This window comes from Cottoperca gobio, chromosome 5 (assembly GCF_900634415.1).
Source record: "Cottoperca gobio chromosome 5, fCotGob3.1, whole genome shotgun sequence".
NCBI classification, from domain to species: Eukaryota; Metazoa; Chordata; class Actinopteri; order Perciformes; family Bovichtidae; genus Cottoperca; species Cottoperca gobio.
In genome coordinates, this window is record NC_041359.1 from 24,312,289 (window position 1) to 24,338,041 (window position 25,753).

The 25,753-nt window shown below is 37.9% G+C and overlaps 1 protein-coding gene across 1 annotated transcript in view; it reads left to right on the top strand.

The window, feature by feature from the left end:
- The first annotated feature begins 10,180 nt into the window (after positions 1-10,180).
- ephb2b (eph receptor B2b) overlaps positions 10,181-25,753 on the top strand; it is a 131,100-nt gene continuing 115,527 nt past the window's right edge. Inside the window, 1 exon segment of the mRNA XM_029430725.1 lies at positions 10,181-10,329. Coding sequence (XP_029286585.1) covers positions 10,278-10,329 — 52 coding nt within the window. The 5' untranslated portion in view covers positions 10,181-10,277.

Consider the following 25,753-nt stretch of genomic DNA (forward strand, 5'->3'; position numbering starts at 1 on the left):
TCTTTATTCCGTTACTTTTCTTCACATTGTTTTTAAACAAGGTCAGGAGGGTAAGGGGGGGGGGGAATTGATTTGGCAATTTTCCCACATACAGCAGTGGAATATGGAGACAACCAATGAGAAAGCAAAGACATATTCACAATAATACAGTGAATTTAATTTTCGGACAACATGCAAAGTAATAACATTTTAATAGTTTTCATTTTCACACATTCATTTCTTTGCATATTTGACAACTGGAATCTTGATATAGGGGTAAAAAAAATAGTTTAGGGTACTTTTGTGTGAATATTTCTGTAATATGTGTTGCAAGAAGCTGTAATAATCCTACGTGTTATGCACTTTAAACAGCTTTACGCTTAGCAGGGTATCATACACTCCTGAGCTACGATTGCTCTTTGTCGATGGACAACACATGCATTTGTTGACATGTACATTAAATGGGTCAATTCATCAAGTTGCCATTAAACACGGCCATTATCTTACAGTCGAGTCTACTGACGAGATAAGCCACAGAGTAAACCAGCTTTCCAGTATAATTTATGACCCACGAATCAAGCCAGATTAGGAATGATTGGATCGTTGGTGCCATATGTGACCTACTATTTGTGCTCCGCTTGCACTCTAGGGCGGGAGGGTCAGCGATCTCCCTGGGCAAAGGTTGCCATGGAAACGACCTCTGGATGCTCCGCTCTGCTCTTTGCAACCCCTCGCAACATCTCAAGGCAGAATCATCCGGGCTTTCTTTATGTCAGGCCCGTATTCTTCTGCTCTATTTCCTCACTCTGCTCTGCCGTTTCAGCTCCCTCTGCTTCCTCTCCGCACACACAACGACGTTTACATGCAGTGGCATTTGGACACTTGCATGCGTGCTCACACACACACACACACACACACACACACACACACACACACACACACAGGACAAACAACCCCCCCACCCTGTCAAACATTGGTACACACACACACACACAAACGGCCATTTTCACTCAGTTACTCCTGATCAAACCCGGATGTTCAGCCAAAGGACGTTTCATTATACTGGTTTGTTGAATGTTTAATTTAATGTAGTCCAACTCTTTTGTTATATTTATCTTTATAAGCCATTGTAAATGTTTTATAACCAGATTTAGAAAATGACATTCTTTTCTTGTTTTGACAAGTCAACTCAGCTGAACATCATCTGAGGAACCTTAAGCCTGCAGACAAATTCTGGTCGGTGGTGACAAATCTGTGCTAGCCTGCAAAGAAAGACTTTAGCCACAAGCCATTGGGATTGGAAAGTTACCATGTCTGCTCATGCTGAAACATAATGGCTGAACTCCACATGATCTGCAGGGAAAATGCTAAACTGTAATTTTTAAGATGTAACATATGAACCTTAAAAGACAACAACCAATTGTTTTAGCGTAGAGAGTATACGAGTATCTAGAGAGGCTTTTAGTTAAATGGGATGATTTACCGCAAGTATTGAGCTGCCGCCACAGATGCTGCCAAAGTGTTTGTTGGTCTTTCGTATTGTTCGTTAGGTTAAACATGTGAGATGGTCACACAATAAGAAATATAGAGGTCTGATAATGGGTCCCTTAGACAAATAGACTTCTTCTTCTTCACTTCTTTTCTTAAGTCTACTTAAAGACACAATCAGAAACTCTCCGAAAGCAGAAGGAGACCTTGTTGCCAAGTCATTATAATGCAGTGAACACCAGAGAAAATATAATTGGAACCCCCTGGAGATTTCCAATCGCTCTCCGTCTCCTTCCTCTCAGGGTTGAGGTTAAACACAAAGGAAATACAATAAAGAGGTAATATCCCTCGGAGCAGCAAGCAGGTTAGATTAACCATTTCTTACGCTTTCCAACAGTGAGCGCATCTACATCTAGATCCCATTAAGTCATTAAATGCGCACGTGTTAAATACCTGTAAAGTAGTTTAGACATTTTAAAGGTCAGTGCTTGTATGAAATTTGCTTACACAACATGGCTTGAGAAATATGTATCAGCAAGTCCTCATAAAATACACAAAATAAAAAGTAACTCGTGTGGAACCCAACGATATGATGGATATCATTATATATACATGACAACAGAACGCCGTCTATAAGCGAATACACAAAAGAAACGCTAGAAATACATCCTTTAGAGCCGTGCCGCTTAAAAGACGATCACCGCGATGCAGTTACAGCATGCAAACATCATTATAAAGATTGCATAGAAAGTTAAAAACACGAAAGACGGCAACTTGAGCCATTCAATAAAACGTATAGATGTATTATGATGTGCTACAGCATTTTGAAGAACAAGTCTCCTTGCAAACAAAACACAAATGAACCACTTTGTATACAGTACCAGGCAACCTCAGAGTTTCACCTGTGTGTGTGTGTGTGTGTGTGTGTGTGTGTGTGTGTGTGTGTGTGTGTGTGTGTGTGTGTGTGTGAAACACAGCTTCTCTTTCAGGCAGTGCATAGATATAGAAGAGTCAGCGTGCTTTGTGCGCCCTGAGGAAGGAGGCAGTTCTCTGAAAGGCATCGGCACAACAAAGTTCATAGAAGGAACTAAAACAACCTTCTTGCTTTCTGTGTAATCTTGTATTTATTATTCAATCAAAGACGGAGGACGCCAATCAAAATAATTTTCGGAGTGATTAGGTTTCATTTGCGTCATCTCTACCGAGCGGGTTCATCTCAACACTCCCTTGTTGTGATGTTACGAAGACCGTAAACAACTCATGTGACATCTCTGTCATCTCAATAATTCATGTTGTGTATAGATGGGAGGTGGTGTTCATATCCATGACTGGGAAACACCTCGTAACAAGGCTCACAGTATCACCGATCACATGTTCACTTGTTTCACTGACTTGTGTTGTGTTTAGAGAATACCCAGTTTTACAACATAAATGTTTCAGTATTTAATCCATGGGAATGAAGTTACCTGGCAAAGGGACGCACACGCTGCCGTTTGTAAAGGTATTACTGTGACACTAGACAGGAGAGTAAACTGCACACTCACAAACAGAGAGCTGGCACCTACTTTAGAGCTCCGAGTTAAAGGTCAGAGTTTAGAGCCTCAAGATGCTACACGGACTTTCTAATCCCACCTGGTTACTCTTTGTAACATTATTCACAGCATACTTGATCAGGGATTTCTGTTTGCCAAGCAGGTCAACACGGGTAGTGGCGGGTTTCAGAGGGCTTAACCGACAACTCTGCACCAGTTCCAGTAAGCCAGTCGAGCTGGGTCACGATCAAAGAGTCTGTCCCCTCAACAAAAAAAAAAGTCCAGAGTGACAGGCAAAGAAAGAGGAATCCTCTTAGTGGTAATATCCTGTTGTGCACCTCCATCTGTTGCTCTGTGATGGCCCACAGTCTGCATGGAGAGAGGAGAGAGAGAAGATCAGGCGGAGCACCACATACTGTATTCTGGCTTTGAGACATGATGGAGTCATTCATGTACAAATGAATTTCTTTTATAATTTGATTTATATATATTATATATATGTAGTGGTATGTGATGCCATTTTTATTATATGAGATATAAATAAAATATGAAATCATTTATTTATAAATATTTTAAGATCTGTTACTGACACAATGCATTAAATGTCTGAGCATTACATTACATAAGAACGATTAATGGGCTTTGTAAAAATAATAAATACGAATAAAATAGAGTGATTTCTTTGCCAACACATTCCCTACCAGACATGTTCACTACAAAAATGTGTTATATATATATATATATATATATATATATATCATATAGTAAACATATTTGCATTTAATGTGTTCATTAAAAGCCTGCAATAATATTTATAATTGAATTCCTAATTATTAAAAAATATATTTAGTATCTAATCCGATCTTTCCAGTATTATAAATAAAATAAATAATAAATCATATAAATAAATAATAATAATAAAAATAATAAATAAATGTTCTTTATTTATTTGTCATTTTATTTTCGAGTATTGTTTGGAAACTCCTGAGCTGCCTTATATGAATGTATGGTGTCTTGTAAGTGCATGTGCGTTGAACATAGTTGCATGAACCAATAATAATTCAAACAATTGTGTACAATCCAATTAAATACTTCACGTGTTCTCCGTAAGAGAAAGCAGTTTAGCGAGCAGCTTGGATCTGCATGAGTGTAAAGCTGCTGAGGATCATTTCAAACAATGTTTAAATTCTGAGCGGCCCCCAAAGCAATGCAAGTTCCCAGCAGTGAAGGTATAAGTGATCCCACACATGAACAAGTCTTTTATCATTTCATAACCTAATTCAAGTCTGTTTCTATTCTAAAAAAAAATCAAAACTATCCACATCACAGGCGAAGGACTTGAACACATGTAGACTCAAGTGTGTGTGGCTTCTGAAACGCAAACCGCGGTGACAACAGCACGCAGCATCAACACACAGCGTCTGATTTATGTAAACAGTTCATATCAATTAGTAGAGAGCTTAGACGGGATGTTAGCATTCAAAACCAAAGCCATGATTGATGACTGGCATTTTATCAAGGCATTCATTGCATCATGACTGTCAGCTGAATCACTTTTTACTGGGCCTATGTTTTATGGCAATAGTGCTCAGATTTATTATGATGATATAAAGTGTTGTCTGCCTTCCGACAGGCGTGCACCATTTAGACACATTTCTTTTTAAGTAGCGGGGAGTCCACCATGAGCAGAAGAAGACGCTGGTTTCAGACATCACCTGACCTCACTATAACGTGAAAGGGAAGGACTTCAGTGCTCCCATCCCCTTTCAGGTCCCCGCAGATTACAAGTGAAAGTTCTACAGTGTCTGAAAAGTTCCCTTAACAAGAAAGTAAATTAAATCCTGCCAAGGCTTTTGGTCTATTTAATTAAAGCTGGAGCAACTTAGTGGGATTGAATTAAATATTTGGCTGGGGTAAACCAATACGCTGGGAAGGTGGTGGTGGGGGGTTGGAGTGGGGTGGGGTGCAGTAGACTATTCATGAAAGATAAGCAGTGAGCCCATCTTTTTTTTCAGCTTCATTGAATAAAAATGTGATTGTCATAACAGTTTAGAATTGCCTTTGTGTTGCTCGGTGGCGGTGCAATTTAATTTAATTAAAGTAGATAACGACAAAGTTAGCATTGTCTGCTAAAACAAATAAATAAATAAAAACCTGGATTTTTCAAGTTCAGGTTTGGCTCCGCTTCAATCCAACCGACTCCACTCTGCCTGCTTGTTGGAACTTGGTCTCAGCTGAGGTTAATCCACATGCAAAAGGTCCAGATTAGAGGAGTCCGTAGCAGATTCTCAGCACGGGGTCAAGGATCACACAGCAACTTTTATGGAAAGCAGGCCTTTTTATTTCCTCGCTCTTTCTGCAGCTGCCGGTGCCGACTCGGGGAAATACTTCACTGTAAGCCCTTTAAGACTAAAGGTAAAATCGGTTCCAGCCCCGAGTGGACCTTTTGAATGGGCTTTAGTCCAGGCTGAATATCCCAAAGAATCAAAGTAGCTTATGAACTGCAGGAACTCATGTTCACCCTCATCACCTTCATCTCATGCTTTCTTACAAATTAGCATAACTCAACATAAGAATGACTAAAATATAGAATTCTTTCATTTCTATAATATGATGTACAATTTAATACATACAGTCACATCATGTTGAATATATAACGCTCTACCGCTGTTATATTCCCTTCGTCCTTGTTTCCTGTCTTTTATTTGTTGTAATACTTTGATATTTTTTACGTGCCAAACATTTTACAGGCTGTAAAATGTTTGTATGTTATTCCTTTTGACAAAAACAATAAAAAAAAGAAAGAAAATTAATTAATTAAATAACTCTTCGATTCCAGAAGTTCGGAGTTCAATTATTATTATTCATTCATTTATTTTGCAATACAAATAAATACACTCTTATCCTCGTTGTTTAAGAGCAACAAAAGCATTTCCATTTCATTTCTAAATTTCATTTCCGTCAATAAATAATACGTTTTCAATTCTCGATAAACTGGCATTTATTAACAAAAGTTGCACATTATGCAATTAAGTAATAAGAAAAGAGGAGCTCACTCTGAATGATCTGCTATAAGAATGAATGTTCAGCGTTTAAACTCTGGGTGGCAGTGTTGATGCAATGACACGTTGCACGGCTGTGGAAAGGAGATCCACTAATCCTCTTCTCTTACTCAACAAAACCTTTAAATTCCTTATTTCTTATTCTGTTCTCTCCATGATTCTGTTTGTCTTTGATTTTATATAAAATGTTTACATTTACATTCCTCTTTTAAATCACTGAATATTTGACTCTGTTTGAAGTATAATAAATCCCTGTGTATTGTGTATGCATATATATACTGATGTATTCAATATCAATTCAGTTTTTATTCAGTTATATTGATTTAGTATTGACTTCTGATTAATTAAACATTCTTAATACACAATCATTTTAACATTCCCAAAATAATAAGATTTGTTTCCTTTACAAGTTTGAGACATTTATAAAATAAACACATATGGATGAAACCAAAAGTTAATTATATATTTAGAATTTAAATGCAATAATAATATTAATGTAACACAAAAGCTGCTATAAATACCTCTGGCCTTTTTTAATTGCAGGTTTGATGGGCTTTATTAAATGTTATAAAATCATATAGCAGTTTGTTTTTTTAATTAAGATTATAAACAAAATATTAAAACCTTCTAAAATATTTTTACATTTATTTATCGCAAAAAATGACTAGCTAACATGCTAAATAATTCCAAACAGAAACGTAGCATTCATGCTACTATAGCTTTACTGCACAGCATGCAGCTGCTCAAAATAAAGCCCTCACGTCATGTATTCTGTGATAATAATAGTGGACTGCGTGCTAAAATTAATTTCTCCTCGGTGCACCTTGTGTGCATTAATAGGGGGGTAATTTCACAGGTAATTTGTTGCATGTATTTTAGGGTATATTTTAAGTTTACTGTACGTTACTGTGCTGATTCCTGCTGTTAGAGAACGTTACGTACAGTACTGCATGCTGGACACAGAGAAGCATGAGAGGATTTATGCTATTCAGACATCTCTGCTTTGCATTACACATGTTTTATTACTATGCCGCTATTATAACATAGCGTGGCAGAAAGATCTCTGTGGGTAGTATTAATATCATTTCTTCAACATCTTTCACTTCTTTTCTGGCTCAAGTCAATATTGAACAGTATGGAAGTCATTACAGTGAGGGGGAAGCAAGCTTTCTCACTGCCTTTGCTGTTTTGTTCCATCTGTGTTGTAGTCACCTGAACATGATCTGAAGTCAGCCAGTCAAGTGACCTGGAATCAATACAGTCAAACTCAGTGGAGGCAAATAAATCAGCCTGGCTCGTTTAACCCGTGCGCGTCCTGCTGCTTAGCTGCAGCGGCGTGGCACGTAATAAGAAAAGCATGTTTGATGACAAATAATTCATCCTAGATTCTTGTTTCTCGTCCAGCGTTTTAGTGACTTCATATTTCTTATCCATGAGGTATCTCTCTCCAGACAAGTTTACCCGTTTCCTATGCACTGTAAATCCTCATGAGCTCATTGTTTTTGACTGCCCCTGGTCTCCCTGCCTGTCACTTTGTTTGTACAAAAAGCAATTAGACATTTCTGTGTATTTGGACATTTCTATCATGCTTTCTCTCCGGGTATCTTCGCATTTTAAACAAAGCATATCTATAATTTGTGCAGCTGCTTCAGTCTATCTCTCTGTCTCCATGCCTGTCATATAAAAACCAGCCTGTGTTTTATTCTTTACCCATCATAACTCTGTAAAGAAACTGGGATTTTACTAGCTGCTTCTGGAGCAGGAAATCGTTTTCATACTACTGTTTGGAAATTTAAAAAATGTGGACAGGCTTGCAAGATGCACAGTAAATTCAGATGTCGTTTTATGCCAAACATCACTGGCTAACTTTTTTTTGGAAAAGAGTAATCCTAATAAAACCGCAGAAAACTCATAAACGTTGAATGTGTTATGATTACTAATATGCATATTTATTTTATGTATAGCATTTTTATTGTTTGTTCTAAAATGACTGCCAGAAATGTTGCTGCAATACTCCATTGTGCCAATTTAAATCATTTCTGAAGATTAATTGTGACATGTCTCAAAAGTACTTTGAGCCAACATCACATCAACTGATTATGGTTTTATGATGATTCAACAGGAAGGAAAGTTTTGCATTGTGGAGGAAGTTACATTTCACTTCAGCTTTCATTCTTTGGCTCTCTTATAGGAAACCAACTGCTGTTCAGGACTGCCTAATTGACAACTAGGCCTTTTCAGTCACAAGATGCCTTTCTTGTGATGCATGGACGACGGTAAGCTGCTCTGCATATATTATATATATTCTCTAAGAATATATTTCTTAAGCACCTCTGGCTCGAGTGATCAAATTAATTGGAAATTCATCATGTAGCAGTCTAACATATGCAAATGTCAGCATTGTTTACTGCGCAAAGACGAATCAATGCAGCCAATACTTATTGATTACGCATTAACTGTTCATTTTCATGTTATGAATATACATCCCCCTCAGATACAAACCTTTAATGGAACACTAAAGTAAAAGCACAAATATATATATTTTTTATCTTGTCAAGTCATTAACTTGACCTAACAATTCTTTAGAATCATTCAATGGCTGTTTTGAAGTGAGTGGATGCAAACTCAGCTAATATGTCGGCTGTTATATTCAATTATACAATGACTCAGTGACTCCTTCTCATATTTTTCAGCCTTCTCTTTAATACCAGACTGCACTATTTTACAGCAGGAATAGAGTGCCTTAACCATGACCAGTCCCCCATAGTAGCTTAATGGCCTTCAGTTTGCAGCCTACAGTCTCTTAGTATTTTCTTTAATAGCAAAACATTTAGTTCAGACTCTAAAACTGACTTGTTTGGAAAAGAGAAATGTAAACGTAGTAATTTAGGCTATGTATAAAAGCTTTAAAATTAATCAAATATTTTATTATAGCCTATATAATTAAATATTTGATTAATTTATATATAAATATATATATATATATGTCATGCTTTTTTAATTAAATGTGCCTTAGCGACAGTTTCAACACACACAGCTGACAAATGAGAAAGAGGTATTATTCTAATTTACATATCGCATAAATCATTTCCCACGTGTCAACCTCGAAGTAGTTTCAATTCTGTAACAAAAAACCTTTACTGTATGCAATTACATGTATATACTGGGGCTGCTGGGAGTGATGTTTTTTCATGTTTTTGCATGCTCAACATCTAAATGAATGAAGGCTTAATTAATTTAATTTATGAAATGGGCTACAAGTGTAGACCATATACATAGGCACATGTATACATTATTCGGATAGGTACATCAATCAATGCATTTAAAGCTTCTCATATTTAATTTGTAACTAAATAAAATACATACAGAAAACTAACAATAATTGTATTTCATCAGATAATTGTAAGAAACATTTGAATATTTGCACACTGTCATTTTTTTTTTTTTTTTTTTTTTACAGTTATGCATCAATTTCTAAACAAATAAATAACACCATACGGCCTGGGTATAAGACTATGTAGAATACTGTAAGTGGTGACCAATTAATATATAAATATTGGGGGTAAAAATGTAAAAAGAAAATGTCAGACTTACTTTAATTGTTCTCCGTGTTCGTCACCTGTTACAGCGCCGAACGTGCCTTAATGGCCGATAGGAGCCTCATAGTGAACCTCGTAGACAAGTTTAAGCTTTTTCAGACAAATTAATTACCAGTATTTCCAGTTTGAGCGGTGTGGAAGTGAGAAAAAGTTGCTCCATCTTTTATAAATGCCCCACATGGTCCCAAAACACTTAATTGTCGCTAGGTAAGGCAGTGTGGACTGTCCTCCTCTTGATGATTGACAGCGGGGTGAATTGAAGTGGCTTTGAAGGGGTTGAGTGGTCCTCTTGAGGAGCGGTTGCATCGATAATTCAAATACTATAAGCCCTCCACCATCAATTATACGCATAATATCGTTGTTTTTATTCAATAGAACACGAACTGGATTAATGTAGCGCCAACATGCGTAGCTGTGTTTCTGTGTTGCTCGGTGCTCCCCTCTGTCTGTCGCTTTTTGGTTTTGCCCAAACTTGGTTCAGATTTGAGTTGGTTGACTCTGCTATCTGGGATCGCTCTATTGGAGGTGAAGGACCGCCTGTCCCCTCTCTGCCTGTGCTGTCAATGGCTTTCGGGACGTATTTTATTTGAATGCCTGGGCGTGATAAGTGACCAATAATGGATATTCTATGGATATTATGGACCATACCGGCCGTAATAGCTGTTGAAGGTAAGCTAATGTTTTCATCCCAACGCGGTTAAAGCTGCATCTTGCCGGCTTTGAGTTTGAGACAAAGCGCGTGCATGAACGTTTGTTGATTTTAACTATACAAGGCTAACGAAAAATTAACCACTTTTCATCATAATATCATTTCATAATTTCATAATATCTAGTAATGTGTTACAACGTGGCGTTTACTTAGAGTCAGCTCAAAAAAACAGCAGTCAAGGGATGATGGTGGGAGACAAAAACACGCTCCCGCATCCCCGCAGGTAGGTTACACTGATGCTGCTGAGCGTTAATAGCGTTAATACGGGAATACAAATAGCAAAACCTAGTTAGACCACGTTAAATCTCTGTCGAAAAGGTCACACGCTGTGTGTCCGTGGAGGTGTGTCACCGGTTTCGTCTTAGTTGGTGAACGACAAACGTCACCTTTGTCCAAATGCGCATTAAATTCACGCAGAACATCTTCATAGTTTTAACTTATAAAAGGCTCTGTCTGGTCCTTATGTACGCACAGCTCGGCTAAGCAGTAAAAGGCAGCAGGCTGCGTGGCTCAACACACAATGAAACAGGTTGAACGATGAAAATAATCTCTACATAAGGCCTATGTGGTTACAGCTGTATGTCGGTGATGTTCAGAAGTAACTGTGTAGTGTCTTACCATACTTATTATTACAGTACTCAAATATATAGGACCTCTGGTACACATAGGGACTTTTCTGATATTTGCCCTTTAATCTTCTGGAAATTATTTGGCGATTTTAAAAACTAGGTTTCTTTTAAATTCGAGGGTGTCAGTCTGTTCCCTACTTTGAGTTGTATTCTGCAGGTGATTTTATGTAGCTGCACTCCCTGTCACAAGACAGGAGACATTCGCCACAATGAAGAATGGGAAAGTGTCAGCCCAGTCATACATTTATTCAGGCTATTTTTAGGACGCTGTCAGAAAAAAAACATGTCTTCTTCCTCTGGTCAGTTGAACTAAACCTCCAAATTACAGGTGGAGCTGAGAAAGTATGTAGAAGCTCAACTAAATGTAACCACATGATAAAACAACAACAAAAAGAAAAACAGGAATAAAACAATTTAGATGCGTGTTTACTGCAAAATAATTTGTACATGTGTAATAGCATCCTGAATGTATATAGCAAAGTTTGAAGGACCTGTCAGGCCCAATGACAGACTGGCACAGACTTTGACGAACGTCCTGCGTATTTATGCAGACTTCCACTGACTGCTGGCCTGCTGCTGCTTCCATGTAGTTCCACATCCAAGACCTAACAAAGCGACCTTGAAGGCTTACATTACATTTTCGGCCAGGACAAATTTATTTCTTTTAGGAAATTACATTTAAAATCCCAGCACTAAAACCGCACCATGTAACATACATTTCACACAATCCATACATTTTTATTTTTATTTGAATATGTTAAAAATACATTGTAATTTATATTGTATCCTGTCATATATTAGAACACTTTGCAAACACAAAAGAAATATTAGATGTGTTAATATTAATTTATGATGTATAAATTATACTGTCATGTGCCACATTTGAGTGTTTTAAATAATATATTAAATATTAACATATATACTGAATATATACTAGATTAAGGTTAAGGTTAAGATGAACTATATTCAGTAAAAAACATGTACTATTTCATAACAAGTAAAGTAAAATCCATACATTGCACACGCACATGATATTCAATATGATTACTAACATCATGCTTTCTTGATTACTATTATAACGGTTATATATTTTTACATTTTTGTTTTGCCAAAAAGCAAAGGAACCACAGGATGTGAAAAAATCCCAAAATAACAACAGCTTCACACTACACAGTGTTCCACTTCCCCCGTGTTTATTTTGTCTCTCTAAAACACAAACATGGCCACGGTTGCTGTTTTTCCACATCCACATGTAAAACCTGCTGTTTGTGTAAACTGAGAGCACACAGTGCCTCAAACACCGATCGCTTCCTCGCTAGATGTTTCAGTGTATTGTCGTACTTCGCTTGCTCGATGAAGAAGGTGCCGTTGATATTTAGTGTTATACTAGATACACGGTATTCATGTTGCAGTATTTTTCGGGCCTGTGATGCTTCACTTTCTGATTCGTAAACCAGCTAGTCCCGTCGCCATCCCAATACAGACCCCCCCTCCATTTTACCCTGCGAATCACCCTAGCCGACAGTCCAATGAAATCGCGAGGATGGTTTACGTATGAGAAAAAAAGGGTTGAAAAAGAGGTCACTGCAGCTATAATCCGAAAAAAAACATCCCAGCATGCATCAGAAAAAGAAGCCTTGAGCGGATCGCTTTGACACGTTTACTGCCGGGACGCTACATTTTCTCCATTGTTATTTTTGTTTAATAGAAAGTGACATCTTCGCATAGTTCTGTTTTTTACTGACGATCGTTACCTGCTAAATGTGTGCTAAATTACAATGTACCATCGTATTGTGTTATTCGTTGATTGCCGATGCACTACACTGTTTGGTAAAAACACAACTATACTTTTACTGTATACATTGAGTGGAGTACGAATGAAATCCTAACCACATTTCTTGATGTCTAGCTGAGTTCTGTTGGACAACCATATGAAGGATTACAACTTGTTATACAAGTAATCAATAAATCAGGCAGGGGCCGTACTGGAGAGGATTAGAGGATTACAACTCCGGACAAATTAAGGAAAGTCCTAGCTGTGTCCCACGTATCCATTCTGCGAATAGTGTCAACACTGCACACCATGAAAAGTCTGAAATGCTGTAAATTAGCGTTTAAATGCTAATGTTTGAATTTTGCCTCGGCATGTTGTCTCTATTCAGACTACTCTCTAGTAAAAATCGGCATGTTGAACAACCATAAATGTCGTTTATTCATCAGTAGCATTTAACCACTTTTTCAAAGGCTTTTAATTTACCCTGTGGAATTTGAAAGAACTCTAAATTGTTGATTAGTGCTAATGTAATCTGCCATTGGTGCCAGTTCTTATTGGATTGGTTAACACGAACTGACAGGCTCTTTTCGAAAATTAATGGAGGTAAAACTGCCAAGGAAATTATCCTAGCGATGTCCAACATGTCTATGAAAACACACTGTGGATTTATCCCTTCATTAGTTTACCCATACATTGTCATCAGCGCTCAGTTGACAGCCACGCTAACAGCGACGCTCATCTAATTCTGTTGAGTGGATATTCTCCCATTCATTCACGGCCATAAAATTGTAGTAGCCTGTATTGTTGGGAAGAGATGAAATTTACTAGACAGAACATTTGGCTTTTCTACCCCCCCCTCCCCCTCCCGTTGTGGTATTACAGTTTGTACTCTGCACACACAGCAAATGTTTTCTGGGACGATTTGTGTTGCTATGATGCAACAACAACCTACTCCAGGCGTGCATGCACGTTGTTGTTGTTGGGTTCGGCAGGATGATAGATGACTTTGATACAACATCTCTCTTTGAAGAACACATAATGGGACAGAAACCACAGTAGAGGATGGTGAAGTGGGGTAGAATGAGATCACAGCATGGAGTCTTTCAAAAATGTCTAGCGGATTTGATTGCATTTCAATATGCGCTGCATTCCTTCAGCGTTCGGTTGAGCTCTGAAGCCCACTCGGTTTAAAGTTGGCAAATACTGGCCAAGTTGAAGTTTAAAAGATTTCAGTTGTCTGATTTGAATTCATTTAGTAAATTGTATTACATTTGTATTTTGCATATCCCCTTTCAAAACCATTTTCTCACAAACAAATAATCCGTCTGACAGTTCAAGGCACAGTATGATTGTTAATGTTTTGCATTTCCTGCCAAGTTTGGTAAAGATGCTTTCATATGTAAATGCAGTAGCTGTTTTTGACCGGAATTGTTTTGTAAGGAATAGACGTGCGAGTGTAACATGGAAGCATTATGTTTTGTGGAAGAGTAACAAAGGACAGACGGAGGTGGGCTCTGAAATGGGATTAGATAAAGGTAAAACGAGCGACCGTATACAATCCAGTGTTTTCTCAGTCCACCCAATGAGCAGATGCAGGGAGCTGGCCTGCACGCCAACCGCCACAGTAGGCTTTCACAAAGAATCTGTCTCTATTCAAGCCTTAATCCATGCTGCCGAGGGCCCAGGCATTGTCACTTTGCATGCAAAATTTCAATTAGTGCTGGTACCAGTTGTTTCACTTGAAGGGGGGTGTCACATTTCAGAGACCTCTATGGCTACCTTTCGGGTGAGATTGAGGCAGAAGTGTCACTGTTTTGCTTAAGAAAATTTAGCGTTGCATAACGTTACTGACAAAGGTGCTGAGCCGCTGGGCTTTACTAGGGTCACTGTACAGTATGTATGTTCCCCTGGTCCAGAGGTTTGAATACACATTAATACAACGTGAATTCTCTAAACGTCAAGCAGGAAACAAGAATGATTCCTTTGCAAGCAAAAAAAAGTTTCTCCTGGCTTCAACTTTTCAAACAATTCAACTCAGGACTCAGTTCGGGACATGATGGAGTGCTCGACACTGTTTCCATGCTTTCAGCTGTTTGACGGCTGCGGTTCACCGCCATGCGCCAACTCTTCAGTTTTTTTCCGCCTTGTTCCTCTTAACACATATTTACCCTCTGGAGGTGATGCTAACATAGTGGCATTTTAGCTTGTGGAACATGTCTGACGAATAAACTGAAGTTTAACATTTTAATACTGGATTAAAGTACTAATGTGGCTTCAGGATGTCACTTGTGGGGCCGGTTCCAGGCACCATGTTGGTAGTTCGCCGCTCTTAATTCTTGACAGCATTACACTTCATTAAAACAAATACACATGTTGCCCAAAAAGGGAATCAATGGGGTATGATACTCTATGATTGGTACTGTAAGTGTGTGGACGGCAACACAACTAACTTGTTTCTGATAGGTTGATACAACAGGCTGATGTGAGGGACCGTGTCCCAATGCACACTGACACATCTACACACTTTCCCCCCCCCCCCCCCCCCCCAGCACATGACTTGGGTTATGCTTATGTTGCTACAGCAAAATTCCCACAGATGTACATGCTTGGATTCGGTATCATATATGAGTCAAGTTTGCTTACTTTAACTTTCATGAGTGCACTACAGAGTTAAGAGTGGAAGGATCAGTTTACCGAAGTTCTGAGTTTAACTACCACACTGGGAAGCACTATTATACTTTTAAAAACACAGTATAACCTACTGAATGACAACTTCAGAAGCCAAGCCAAACGTGAGCCGTATCACACACTGCACAACCTCCTCAGACTACACCTCGTGGCTCAACACTTGATATTACTATACGGATGCATGCAGTGTGCTCGTGGTGCTCTTTGTTATCACTTATTTTCATATACTGTAGATTTAGTGCATTTAAAATGACTTTTGGTATTTATAGCTTCTTAAAGAAAGAACAGGTGTTTAATCTTCTGTCTCTTTGGTCTGTAATCAGGCCTGTTTAGTTTGCAGAGGCCAGCTGGTCAGATATGGCTGCTACTTGATGCTATCAGAAAATGAAAATATTTTCAGAGTCAACAGGTGTTTCGAGTCTTTCAGCTGGAAACAGTGGCTGCATATAAATGTATATTAAGGACATTTCAGCCTTTAAAATGACTTGATTTAAAGTTAATTAATAGTAATTATTTTGCTGGGAATTATTGTGCATTTCATTGTTTGTAGTACGTGTTATAAAATGTTGTTACGAAGGGAATGGAAGTTGAATAACCCAGTACTGAGATATAAAAACGCTTTTTTTGTTACAGAGCCTTGAGAACTGTAATTCATATTTGCATAAGCAAAGATATTATTACGGGAAAATCTGTCACAAGCGCATGTGTGTTTGTCTTGGCAAAGGAAGTCTTGACAGGATATCTTGATCTACAATCTCATCAAATCTTAAACACACAAAGATAAAAAGCTGTAACCAACCGGCTTTCACTTAATATTAGGGTTGCTCATGTCGAACAAAAGCATGTGTGGGTTAAGTGATAGTTGAGTCGTAGCGTTTGATGCATCCGCCTTAAAGTGCCTAAAAGGTTGCGTTAACTTTTTAAGTTAATTACTAGTCCCAGGAAACATACACACATTTTGAAATACTTTCCTTTGTTGTCTAAACTTTTTCTGACGTTTTCCGTCCATGTGTGGCAGTAAGCTGCAACACATCAAAGTGTCTCTTTATTCTATTCAGACATAATAAAATATGTATATTATTCATGTTTGCAGATTAAGTGATCCAAATGTATTGCTTCGGTAAAATCCTTTATCATGCGCAACCCGATCTCTATTCAGAAAAGCAGTTTTCATATCTAACACTGGAGGTACTGTGTGCTATGAATGGTGAAAAGATGTATTATGTCAAAATGCATTATTTAGTGAGGATCAGGTGAATTAGGGGTCTTGAGATTTATTTTTCTTGCAGCGCTTTAAGGGTAGGTGTGCCGTTTGATTGGAGGGCTGTAATTGTTTCAGTATGGAGTTGGGAAAACAGCGAGGTCTAAAAGTGACAGCGTATAACTAACGCTATGATATCAGCGTCATACTGCAACATATAACACTCCTAATCCCAACAGTTTAAAACTGATAAGATCAAACTCAACTCAACATCGTAGAGCAGGTTGTTCTTTTCTTTTTCTTTTTCTAAATGTATATATATATATATATATATATATATATATATATATATATATATATAACTAATGACGTCTGCAGACAGATGTTATGAATTCATTCAGGCAGTATAACTCTGCGATGTAATTGGAGTTTGTGAGCAGTGAGCCTGCTTCAACCCTGTGGTTGCATATGGCGTTTTCTTGCTGACTAGAAAGGAGCAGTTTGGATGAATAGATACATATGGAAGAAACTTCTTTTACCTCCATGTAACCTGATATTTCACACAGGAATCTAGATCAAGGATGTTCTTATATCCTGCTGTCTTAATTAGCACATGTTAATTGGCACCGTGCAGTCTCTTTGTACGTCATATTTATTAGGAAGAGCCTGATTCATCCTAACCCGCTGGGAAATAGAAATCATTAGGGGACAGTGAAATGTATTTCCAGATATTATTCATAACAGGAAACGTGTAAGCACTCACAATCAAAATGGCCTCGCAACATCTAGGCCTAATTTGCCGTCTGAATTCTTTGTGCAGTGTCCTTAATTTGACAAAAGTCTCACCCATTATGTGTAATCAGTGGGGTTCAAGTCTTTTTCCCTTCATATTTTCCCTTTCAGGCGGCACAATTGTTGTTCATGAAGTCTGTAAACAATAACTGACTGAAAGTGGAGATGAACTGATCAATGTGACCTCCTGTTCCTGTCGCATCCTTCATGTGAACGTTGAGTCATACACATTAACAATATGGCGCTTATTATATTCAACCGAGCAATGCCAGCTACTGAGCTGGAACGCAGGGAGAAAGAGAGACAGAAGGAGGAGGAGGAGGAGGGAGAGGAGGGAGAGTGGACCCTGAGAGAGGTCAGACCTCGTTTCAGAGACCCCCATCCACACACACCCCAGGTACTGTGACACTGCTTTTATGAGCGCGCCCGGAGAACACAACCCCACCGGATTAGTGTCTGGCTCTCAATGTCCCCGGGAGCAGAGCCCATCGGCGGAGACAAAGCGGGCTGATTGCGTTGTCATCTGCATCACAAAGGGAAGCCTTCTCTACCTGAATCACTGCCTGTGTGCCGCGCTGCACATCACATCTATCAGCGACTCTGGACCCACGTGACATCTGCCTTTTGTTTTTTTGTCCATATCTGCCCCCCCCCCCCCTCTTCTATTCTTTCTCTCTGTCCCACACCGTCTGTCCAACATGGCCCATATCACCAGCAGGACCCCCTCCCCCCCCTCCCTCGTCAGTGGAAAGTAGCTTCTTAGTCTGCACCAGCAATGACCGTTTTCTATTTTTTGCCGGTAGTTATGTGCTCAGTGTGGTGTGCATCATCTTCTCTCGCTACAAAGAGCCACTAACACATTTGTTGTCTTTCCTCTTCCCCCCCTCTGGCTCTGGCTGGCTGTATCACAGCTCAGCCCACATGCAGACACATCAGACAAAAAGCCCAGTCTCCCACTGCAAGACACTAACACATCTATCGGTCTCACTCGAGCAGAGAGAACGCCCCGGCTGAGGTGCTGCCAGTTTGCAGACATGTTTGGTCTGATTAGTGTACCGGGCAGCCAGGCTCAGCTCTCCTATGACTGATGACTGTTGTCTTGGTGATAAAGGCAGGTCCGGCAGCCAAAAGAGAGAAAGATCAAGCTTCCCTATTCGGATTATCTTCTTATGCATATGTACATGAGTTTACTGTAAGCCTTGTGTTGGCTTTTTGTAGCACTTCATCAACATCATCAAACAAATGATTTGTAAAGCCCCCAACTTCCTTTCATATTTTATCACATGAACGTGCACGACTCTTTATCCTGTGAAATACAATGTTCATTTTTTGGGGAGATTCAAAGATGTCAGAGCTCTCTCAGGCTGAAAGGTACACTTTCTATCTCCTTTATGAATACATCCGAATACAAGGCATGACATTTAAAAAAGCCCAGGCAGTGTGGGGAAAGGGAGAGAGATACTGTTCGTGTCCTAAAGTGTGATAGTTAGTTTCTCACACATTAGCTTTGAGAATTGGGAATTAACACGAGGCAATTAACTGATTTGGCCTTTGGCTGTGACTTGTCTGGTTTGAGAGAGCTGCAGCTCATCCTGTTTTTACATAGACTCATTTAGAAATCACATTCACTCAGATGCAGAACCTGGTACAACGTGGTATACTTCAGAGGAATAAGGGAAGAGATGCAACATAGGTGGGGGGTGCATAGCCCAAAAACAATAATTGCTTTAATATTGCAATCAACCACATGAAACTGCAGTAAGTCTAATACAGAAATGCACTTTCTTTAAAAACACAGAAAGTGTCAATTACCAAATACTGCTAGTAGTAGCTGTAGCACTTGAGTTTTTTTTAAGTCTTGCAAATGCGGAAGTAATTTTGGACATTAATGTACTTTAAACTTTGCTACATTTGCTATTTATACCTTCGTTACTAGCAGAGGATTAGCGTCGTAAAGACACTATTATGGTCTCGAACAAAACTGGATATGCTCTGGATGGGGTCTTGTCTCAGACTCGACTGGACCTGGTCTTGGACTCGACTTGGACTCGATTAAGTTGGTCTTGACTGCAGCCTTGCCGCTCGGCCTCGGTGGCTAATTGCAAACAGCAAGGGTGTCATTTTCACTTTCAGAGAAAATCTACTGGGAGCTGCTTTAGACACTACAATTACACTCTTCAACATAGAGAGGGCTGCGTTCTAATGGGATTCTATCTGTGTGTGTCATTATATACTGCACATATGAAACACTTGACACTCCACACTGAGCTGAACAGTGCATTGAGAAGGGGGCATGTTAGTTGATCTACACAGGCATGTTTTTTGACTGATGCTTCATTTGAGGGGTGGGCGTGAACAAGTGGGCAGACTGTACTCTCCCCTTTACAATAGATACAAGCATATGGTGAATTCAAATTTAACACCAAAGTCATGATTACAAGTGTTTTTTTAAAGGCGTATTTATGAGAACTTGAAGACATTTTAAAGAGACGATATAAGATAAGATAATACACGATAAGATAAGTCTTTATTGATTTAATGAGGGGAAATGCAGGTATTGCTGCAGCACGGACAGCAAGGACATAGATAAGTGTATAGAAAAAAGTAAAACAATTAAATAATATACAAAATAAAAATATAAACCATACAAGAGAAATTAAACTCAAAATAACAAGGCAAGCAGTATACATAATAATAATAATAATAATAATAATAATAATAATAATAATAATAATAATAATAATAAGCTTTATTTGTATAGCACCTTTCATACAAGAATTGCAGCCCAAAGTGCTTCACAGCAAAAACATAGTACAAGATTAGACAGAGCATTTACAGTACAATAATCACAGTGTTGATTAAATCATTAAAATTAGTATAAAATAGCAGAATTAAAATATTATAAAATAGCAGAATTTAAATAGTATAAAATAGCAGAATTAAAATATTATAAAATAGCAGAATTTAAATAGTATAAAATAGCAGAATTAAAATATTATAAAATAGCAGAATTTAAATAGTATAAAATAGCAGAATTAAATTAGTATAAAATAGAATAATTAAAATAGTATAAAAATAGCAGAATTAAAATAGTATAAAATAGCAGAATTAAAATAGTATAAAATAGCAGAATTAAAATAGTATAAAATAGCAGAATTAAATAGTATAACATAGCAGAATTAAAATAGTATAAAATAGCAGAATTAAAATAGTATAAAATAGAATAATTAAAATAGTATAAAAATAGCAGAATTACAATAGTATAAAATAGCAGAATTAAATAGTATAAAATAGCAGAATTAAAATAGTATGAAATAGCAGAATTAAAATAATCTAAAATAGCAGAATTAAAATAGTATAAAATAGCAGAATTAAATAGTATGAAATAGAATAATTAAAATAGTATAAAAATAGCAGAATTAAAATAGTATAAAATAGCAGAATTAAAATAGTATAAAATAGAATAATTAAAATAGTATAAAATAGAATAATTAAAATAGTATAAAATAGCAGAATTAAAATAGTATAAATAGCAGAATTAAAATAGTATAAAATAGCAGAATTAAAATAGTATAAAATAGCAGAATTAAATAGTATAAAATAGCAGAATTAGAATAGTATGAAAATAGCAGAATTAAAATAGTATGAAATAGCAGAATTAAAATAATCTAAAATAGCAGAATTAGACCAGTTTAAAATAGCAGAATTAAAATAGTATAAAATAGCAGAATTAAATAGTATAAAATAGCAGAATTAGAATAGTATAAAATAGCAGAATTAATATTATAAAAAATAAGCAGAACTAGAATAGTATGAAATAGAAGAATTAAAATAGTATAAAAATAGCAGAATTAAAATAGTATAAAATAGAATAATTAAAATAATATAAAATAGCAGAATTATAATAGTATGAAATAGAAGAATTAAAATAGTATAAAATAACATTGGAAATCATGCCTAGTTTCCGTATCTGTGCCGTACTTAACAACCCTCCTGCCGGGAAACCACATTCATCACACCATTCTTGTAAATGTTTTAAACTATCAGAGCCATATTTTGAAAGCATACATACAGTACAATATATCTAATATTAATATTTAAGTTAACAATACAGGATGTGTGCCCAATGTATGCTATAACTCATTGAGGAAATAAATAAAGGGAAACTATGGTTTATTACATCTTGGGTTTCTATCTAATCAATAGACCGGATCGCTTGAGATATGAAAACACAATCCATGTTGAAGATTTTCTTTAACAATACTACAACTTTCATTGTGCTCAGGACACCTCTTTAGTTGTAGTAGTACAAGTTCAATAAAGAAAATAAACTATTGTTACTGTGTAACATTTACTGCTGTTATTTGTTACACACATGGTTACATTTGAACCCTGAAACTGATGTTTGCTATACTCTAACCTAATTTTCTAACCTAAGAATCTGGAAGGGAGTCGATCATTTACAGTCCATCATTAGTCCGTAGTAAAACAAAGTTAAATAACCTTTCCCTAGAAAACGCGGTTAGCTAGCTATCAACTGCAGTGGCTGTAGAAGCAGGACAGACAGCAGAATGGCTCAGTTACTGAACATGTTTTGATAAATCATTTATATTGAATTATTAAAGGGGATATATCCATCAGCGGTGGCAGGTGGAGCACACAGCACGCAGCGAACCTTACTGGTTTAAACGTCAGGGCTTGTATTATTTCACAAAGAGGCATCATTTGGATTGATGAAAGACAACGTTAGAATTATTTCTCCGACCTCACATCACTGTAATCAGTCTACCTCGGATCACAGGTCCAAAATCGATAACCTAGACTCAGCAAAGATTATACACTTATGATCGTGTTTATGAAGCGCCATCAATTGACACATCCTCGTAGCCGTTTCATATTCAGCAAAGCCGGTGATAAATGCAGCATTTGGGCAGAGAAAGCTTACCTGCATTTACATAATCACTCGTCGGAAAGCGGATCTTGTGTGCTGGAGCAATCAGCAGCAGCTGCCACAACTCAACACTTGTCAGAGCTGCTGTTAATGCAATAACATATTGTCCCCCTCTTGTTCCAACTAACAAATGCATTGTTATTTTATTCTAATTTCAAAAGCTGTTACAGATTTCCAGCAGGAAACACTATCTCTAAAACACATGCCCACAACTCTAGAGCTGCCAGAGAAAGAGCGATACACGTCCTCTGGGGTCAATATAACAATGTCTGGAATCACAATACAGCCATGAGGTAACGCGGCTTACAAAACAGGAGCAAGGTATATAAGGAGATGGTGAAATGATGACTGTTTTCCATGCCTTCCTCTGGCAGGACCTTTAGGCTGGAAATCACAATGGATCAATTGGGAGGGCAGCTGGAAAATCCATAGAGAACCTCAAGAGGCCTGCTGTGCCTGTGAAATCAATACAGACATCCAGCTGAGACCACTAAATGAAACAAATGTCATATGATAGGGTTAAACATGTATAATATTATTATTCATACTGTCCAAATAGGTTTTTCATCTGATAATACAAACAGGCATGACCATCAATAAAGGCACCACAGTTACTGCACTACACATGCACGCAGTCCATCACAACTTTGACTTATTGTTAGCCTTGAGAAAAAGAGAGAGGGCAATTGAGAAAGTAAAATAAATTGAAGCTTTATTATATTTGGTCTGTGTTTCATTGTAGTTTAGTACCTAATAAGAAGTACTATAGCAGCTGAGAAACCTCCGCAGCACTCGGGTTGTAGGCACTCTCAGATAAAAGCAGGCCAACAGCCATAGCTTTAGTATAAGTGGACGTTTCTCTTCCAACACACATTAAATCCTCACTAATTTGGATAGAAGGCTTGTCTAAGAACTTTAAAAATAAAACTAAGGCATCTGTTTTAGTTTAAATGTGCTTATTTTCAGTACTGATCAATCCTTTGTTATGTTCTCGATTGATTGATTAATTGTTTTTTTCCCAATCTTGATTTTAAATTGCTTGTTTCGTCTGATCAAAACTCCAAAACTTAAAGATAAACTATCATATAAGCCAGAATAAAAAGCAGCAAATCCTCATATTTGAAAAGCTGAAACCAATTTCAAGTTTGCCATTTTTGCGATTGTCGGTTTGTACAGCATTAGAGCTATTTGACTTTAAGACTACAAAACCTTTAAGCCATTATATGTGCAAAAACAACTTCAACAACTTTCGTAAATTCAATTATATTGCAAACAAATGTCATTTTGTGGACGCTGTTATCCAAAGTGCCTTACAATAACATAAGGGAACACATACGTTTGTGGCATGGGTGGCCTCAGCAGGGAAGGAACCCCAAAACCGGGTACAGTTACTCACATGTTGTGCTCGCTGCTGTGTCGCTCTCCAAACTGCTTTCCTTTAGAAATGGTTTGACACTTTGTAGCGGTCAGGCCGGCACACTACATGCATGTAGCGCCTGCGCGAGTTGACGGGGCTCTGCTGTCAGGAAGCCTGCCCGTTGGAGTGATTGAAAAAGCATGTTCGGGATTAGCCGTCTGTCCTCATCTGTCTCTGGCTGGGTTTGTATCCGGGGGGTTGCACTGCTCTCTAGGCCTGTCATGGTGCTGAGAGATGGAATAGGTAGAGCTGGACCTCAGTTCCCCTACACTGCTGACACAGCCTCTCACTGCCAAACACACACACACACACACACACACACACACACACACACACACACACACACACACACACACAGATTTTGCCTCATGACCTACACAAGCTAGAAAGCTCAAATGCCCATGCTCATGCTGCCAGCAAAGAGGAATACATGGAGAGAGATCATTTAAATCCTTGCTCCAGATGTCCATTAGGCACAGTTAAAAAGTTTTAACACAAAAAGAAAGACATTTTTTATTTTGACTTAGTTTCATTTTGCCTCACTGAGCAAAATTGAAAGGTTTTGGGTCATTTTAATATGTGATTTAACTTTTCTTCCCAACATGAGAACCAGTAAAAACAGCACATGACGCAAAAAAATGTTTTCCCTTTGATCTTAGTGCCTACAGTAATACGTCCTATTTTTCAGGAATATAAATTAATAAACCCAGACTAGTGTTTAGTGGTTTTCCTCCTTACAGACAGATTTCTGGCATGAACACGTACTTATCTCTATTTCACAGATACTAGCAAGCTTCATTTTCTGTCTCTCCACTTCTGTCTGTGTGTCATACACACACACACACACACCACACACACACACACACACACACACACACACACACAACACACACACACACACACACACACACACACACACACACACACACACACACACACACACACACACAAAGTCCTGTCTACACTATTTCAAACTTAACACCTGCGGGGTTGGGCCGTCAGGCTTTTTTGTAGTTATGGCATTAACATGGAAACCAGAGGCCTCAAGCTGGATTAGTCAAGAGGAGGTGTGAACACAAGGTCACGCAAAGATGGCCTTTCAGCGAACATTTTGTGATACTTTTACTCCGTTATGTCTTATCACAATACCTGGCACACACTGACAGACAAACACACTGTCACAAAAGGAAACATTTGCATGCAAAAATGTCTCATTCTTGCAATTGTTACAGCCTGAAGCAGTTGTTTTGACCAGCCTTAAGTTTCCTTTTGTTGAGAAAGGTTTATGGTAACTGGCAGCTCGATACTTAGAACTCCTTCAAACCTGCACTGGTTTGAAGGTTAAAGATCAAAACTGTAAGCTGTCAGTGAAACAAACATCGCAGTTAGTGGCACATTTTTCCAAGTTGAAAATGTCAGTGACGGACCACGCAACATGAATTCTAAAATAGTATTTACTGAAGGGATGAAATTTGATGGCACTTGAATTGTCAACACGACAGGTGCAACCCGACAAACCCAATGAATAATTTTCAAAAGGGTATGAAGAGCCTCTCCAGCTCCAGTAAATGTGCTGTTTTCAATGTGTCACTGCACTCCAACCACCATACAGATGGATATAATGATTTGTTTCTTTAAAAAAAGAAAAGAAAGGATTTTAGGTTTAAATGACACCCAGAGTAACAATGAGGAAGCAGTTTGGACAGTTGGGTACTGATCAACACCTATTGCTTTAAGAGATCAAATGTGTTTAGCCCTCTAACCACAGGCGCATTTACTGCCCCACCTTTTCTGAGGAAGTAGTCCAGTCATTATCTTTTACCAAATGGTTACTGAAGCATGAAGAGAATCCAATCATACATTTTAGAAAGTGATGACTTCGGCGCTAACAGGTCAAAAGGAAATAATAGTTCTCAAGCTTTTTTTGCTTTT